The 5,003-nt window shown below is 47.6% G+C and overlaps 1 protein-coding gene across 1 annotated transcript; it reads right to left on the bottom strand.

Moving 5' to 3' along the window:
• Nucleotides 1-2,760: 2,760 nt before the first annotated feature.
• Nucleotides 2,761-4,490, bottom strand: LOC100274875 (uncharacterized). The gene has a single exon (XM_034059540.1). It carries the CDS (start codon nucleotides 4,460-4,462, stop codon nucleotides 3,164-3,166), a length of 1,299 nt encoding a protein of 432 aa, XP_033915431.1. The 5' UTR covers nucleotides 4,463-4,490; the 3' UTR covers nucleotides 2,761-3,163.
• Nucleotides 4,491-5,003: the final 513 nt, after the last annotated feature.

Raw genomic sequence — 5,003 nt, 5'->3', positions numbered from 1 at the left:
CCAAACCCTTTGGTCTAGAGCCTGAAGTAACTTGAGTGCTCTCTCATGGTCGCCATAGGGCAGCTGCGCCTTGTTTGCGTGTATCTTGTTCACAATCGTCTAGAACAGAGAAAATATGGTGTCAATGGTCTCTCTAGTTAACTGAACAAAGTTCACATACTCACGCTGGAACATCTCAAAGTGACTGGTTTTCACATGATCGTTACCCTCGTAGAATTTCTCTAGGGCAGACCAGATCTCGTGAGTTGTATCCAAATTTCTAACTCGCTTGAACTTAGCAAGCGAGAGACACAAGAACAAAACTTTTTGATCCTTGTTGTTCGAATCATGAAATTATATCTATAAAGGCGTGATTCGAGCACCTTGGACCTCACAACCAGCATCAAGGCAAATCTTCTATACTTGGTAACTGATACTCTATAGATACGCATACATACAAATCTTCTAGTATGGATAGTTCGTCCCATAAAAACGGAGGTTTGTCAACTCCTTGTTCCAAGTCGTGTTCATAGATCTAAAACCAATTAAGGGCTTGTTCAGTTTGCTCTCAATCCATGTGGATTGAGTCAGTTTAAATCCATAGCAAGTCAAAATCCGTCTTGATCCCGCCCAATACACTCCAATCCACATGGATCGGGAATAACCGAACAAGACCTAAGGTGAGAAGATTCTTAAGCGGCTCTGATATCAATTGAAGGGTCATAAAGAGGACCAGAGGGAGGGTGAATGGGAGCCAATAAAATTATGTCTTTCAAAACTGGAACTTGAGCACTAAACTTCAATGGAAATGAAGGAATTGCTAAAATAAAATACCACACCAACCAACCAGTGGTTTCATGTTTTTAAAATGTTCCTAGATCCCACACAAGAACAACAGAACAAACGGATCATAAAACAGACACCGAAAAGTCCGAAACGACTCAAAACTGAATCACTCTCTGTGTTGTTTTAAGTAGCTCGAGATTTGGTTTTTGGATGCAAAATCAATACAAAACGAACTCCGATTGAGATGAAATTTTGCACACACCTTGACACATAAGTTTCTAAGGTGTCCATATAATTTGAACTCAAACGAATTTATAATTCAATCATAGATCAGAAAAACTAAACAGACTTGGGGTTTTGCCTTTTTTATCAAAACGAGTTCAGATCAATCTACAACCAAGAACCGTGCAAACCAGAGGATCTTAGTGATCTAAGGACTGATTCAAACCCATGAGGGACCCCAAAACAGCCCCAACTCAAGAACTCAATGATTCTCATAAAACCAATCAGAGGGATTGAGAAGATAGAAAGTGAATGAAAACCTCATAAACTTCAGACTTGGCACATAATTTGAAAAACACTGGACCGCGTGTGGTTACGGCCACACTTCCTCACAAAATCACAAGTCACAAGCCCCACAAATTAAAAGCGACTAAGGATCTCAAAACTAGAGCTAATACAAGACTAAGATATGAAAGTGCAAGTGCTCTAATGCCCAAAGAGGTGGCGGAAACATTCAGCCATCCCTGCTATTTATAGAGGGTTATTCCGCTAAGCCAGGGGCAAAATGGATGAACTCATGGGATATTGATCTGATGGCCATGTAGTCTTCACGAAGTTGCTTCGTCTCGACGCACCCTTCATGATGACGCCACGTGCCGCCTCTGATTCCCACCTGAACCACGCCGCCAATTTTTTAGGCCCAAACTCGGCGAAACCAGCCCTCCATAGTGCTGGGTATCGTATTGTGGTTAGTCCATCGACTCACACCAAAGCATTATTCATGTTGACAATCACTCATCATCAATCCAAAACACATCAATCCGAAACACGAGTGACAGTTCAACCTTGTGTTCACACATCTAGCAAAAGATTGCATATTTGCAAAGACGAGTTGGAGTTGGCTCAGCTCGTGGTACAACCTGTCCACTTTGCCCAAACTTGGATCGGTGCTTGTCGGTCTATCGATAGTGGAGGAATTGCAGGCTGAAAATAGAGAAGAATGCTCGCAAGGACTTCGATGACCTCTGTATTTACTTTTGGTGGGATATTTATAAAGAAAGAAATCGAAGAATCTTTCAAGGACTTGAGAAGAGTGAACGAGATATGGTAAATTTTGTCAAAGAAGACTTTAGCATGCAACGAACTTATAGTTATTGGTTTTAGTTTTTTGTTGTTGGCTTCCTAGGTTACTTACGTGTTTTCTGGAGTTTATTTCTTTAGGGCTAGTTTGATAACTCTATTTTTCTAAGAAATTTTTACTTTTTTTAAAAAAAGAATTAGTTTATTTTTTCTTTAAGAAAATGATAATCCCTTAAAAAATAGAGTTACTAAACTAGTCCTTTGTTTTTTCGGTATCATTTATCGCTCTCCTAGCGTTTCTCTCCACCTCATTGTTTGTAAGTTAGTCACATCAAAGCTGTTGCCGTGCCGTTTTAAAAACACTGAGGTGTTGTTTGGTTTGTGTTTTTAGAACGTGATCTGATTGCAGCAGTATCTGATTACGTTACCTCGTGTTTGTTCTACAATGGTCCGTAATAAACAGTGGCAGTATCTAATATGAGCTGTGGAATACGGATATCATCCAGATTGCAGTGTTATCTGATTCCCTTGCTCTCTCGTAACTCTGTCTCCCTCCTCTCCTGCGACTTGCGACTCCTTTCTTGTGAGACTACAACTGCTGGTTGTTGTTGTCTGCTGTTTTTCCATTTCATGTATGTGTTATATGTGGTACTGCCCAATCAGCATAAAGGGAATGAAAAACATTATCAGGTATATCCAAATAATTAGCACTTTTTATTCACATGGTAACAGATATCAATATATTTATTTACATTAACATTACCATTACCAGCGCTCAACCAAACGCCACCTGAGATGTTTCTATTATCGTTTCTACGGATCTGTATGGGCCAGGCCTAACGATCGATTCAGGCAACCAATAATTTGCATGTTGCATCTACGAAGCCTGGCTGAGCTATATGCATTTAGCTCTACATATATGAATCCCTCGGTCTCCGCGATAGGGAAAATAAATTCGACTCAGACCCAACCCCAAGCAGGGAAAACAATGGCAATGGATGAAAGGTGAAAAATGTTCCCGGTCTATGGCAGCAGGCCCGCAGCCAAGAGCCAACGTTGCCACGCAGGAGAATATCAGTGCGCACAGCAACTGGCTCTAAGCGCTCTGCGCCTCCAAAAACGCGTGGAACTCCGCCCTGGCCCTCGCCAGACGCGGCGTGATGCACGGCGATGATGGGCACGACGACGACGACGACGCATCCGCCGCCGCCACCGTCGAGAACCTCACGTGCCTCTGCGAAGACGTCGACGCCCTGGCCGAGTCGAGCCGCGACGATGCCGAGTTCTTCAGTATCCCCTTCTTCGCCGCGGGTGGTTCGCCGTCGAACACGAACGCCATCTTGACCGGCGCCTCCGCGTCGTCATCCGCGCAGCTGGTCTTGGCCACCTCCGTCGCGTGGCAGTCGACGGCGTCGTGCTGCGCGGCCACATGCGGCGGCGGAAGAGGAGGGCTCCACGACCCGCACTCGAACCTCTCCAGCGACGCCACCCGCGACGCGCTGCAGCGACGACGAGGCCTCAAGCCCGACTGCTGCCTCTGCATGCTGGACGACACGGCCGTGCCAGCGGTTGTGCCGGAGAAGGCGGGCCTCCTCTTGGAGAAGCCGGGGAAGAGCATGCACAGCGCGCCGCACGTGAAGCCGTCCTCCGCGGCGATCGTCTTGGGCTGGAGCTGGACCGGCTCCTCGTCGTCGTGCGGCGCCATGGTCCTGCCCTCGGCGCGGGACGCGGACCTTGACAGCGTGGACGGCGCGGCGACGAGCCGGGCGAGCGCGGCGGAGTGCTGGCGGGCGAGGGAGCGTAGCGCAGACGTCGGACTGTGGGCAGCAGGCTGCTCCTCCAACTTGGCGCCAGCACCTGGACGAGCGCCGTGCACGGGGGAGGAGGCCGCTGAGCACGGCAGGCTGGCGCCAACGAACGTGGGACGACGGAGAGGAGGCAGGATCGGGAACTGCACCACCACCTCCGTGAGCACGGAAGGCGCGGAAAGTGGCCAGTCCTCATCGGCCACCATGCCCAGACGGCGCAGCGACGCCGGGTCCACCGGGATCTGCCGCTCCTTGACCGTGGATGGCGACGCTGGTGCTGGGGCCGGGGTCCGGCTCTTGCTACCGCGGTGCGCCGGCTCGGGGTCTTCTGCTTCTTCTTGTGGCGTCTCCACCACACGCGCTTCGCTCGTGGCGTCGGGTTCCGACGCCGCCGCTGCGGCTGCCACCACTTCGCCGACTTGATCAATCTGCTCGGGCGCCGCCGCTGTGACTGCTTCCCCCTCGCAGGACTGCATTGCCATGTGTATCAGAAGTCCACAACCACGTGTAGCATGAGCTGACCGAAAACTGATCGCGGGATCCGGGTTTGCCTGCGGGCTCCTTAAAGCAAATGGCTTTGACCCCATCTACAAGGACGGTGGACGATGATGAGCTAGTAAGTAGTGGTAGTGGAGGGCATGACACAGGAGAAAGAAAGGCATCAGCCATCAGGGCGTGGTACGTGGTAACGTGGATACGTGATCGCCATTACTCTAATCTCTAGTGTTGGCGCCTTAGTGCTTCACCATACACTTCTATGATTAAAAAGGCATCAGAACGTGGTACGTGATCGTCGTTACATGTACTCCGGTCATTACATGAATTGGTGCCTTTCCTTCGTGATTATATAATTCAGCTTATATAAATTATATAATCACCTAAGAATCTACTTATGGATTATTATAATCTAGATATCTAGATTATATAATTTACCTAACAATCTATATTGTTTGTTTAACTATTAACTTATTTAAGCTAGATTATATAATCTCGAGGGTAACACGGCCTTTGTGTTTCACCATACACTTGTATATGATTAAAAAGACGACAACAGAAACGTTTACTCGATCGAATGTCATTTCATAATCAAACCACGTTCAAAGTCAGACAGTACTTCTTAAAAGAACA

This window comes from Zea mays, chromosome 9 (assembly GCF_902167145.1).
Source record: "Zea mays cultivar B73 chromosome 9, Zm-B73-REFERENCE-NAM-5.0, whole genome shotgun sequence".
NCBI lineage: Eukaryota > Viridiplantae > Streptophyta > Magnoliopsida > Poales > Poaceae > Zea > Zea mays.
The sequence above is the reverse complement of the archived record's forward strand: the minus strand, read 5'-3'. Positions and strand labels throughout refer to the sequence as shown.

Coding starts and splice junctions, on each gene's coding strand:
- LOC100274875 (XM_034059540.1), bottom strand. CDS start 4,462: ATGGGGTCAAAGCCATTTGCTTTAAGGAGCCCGCAGGCAAACCCGGAT.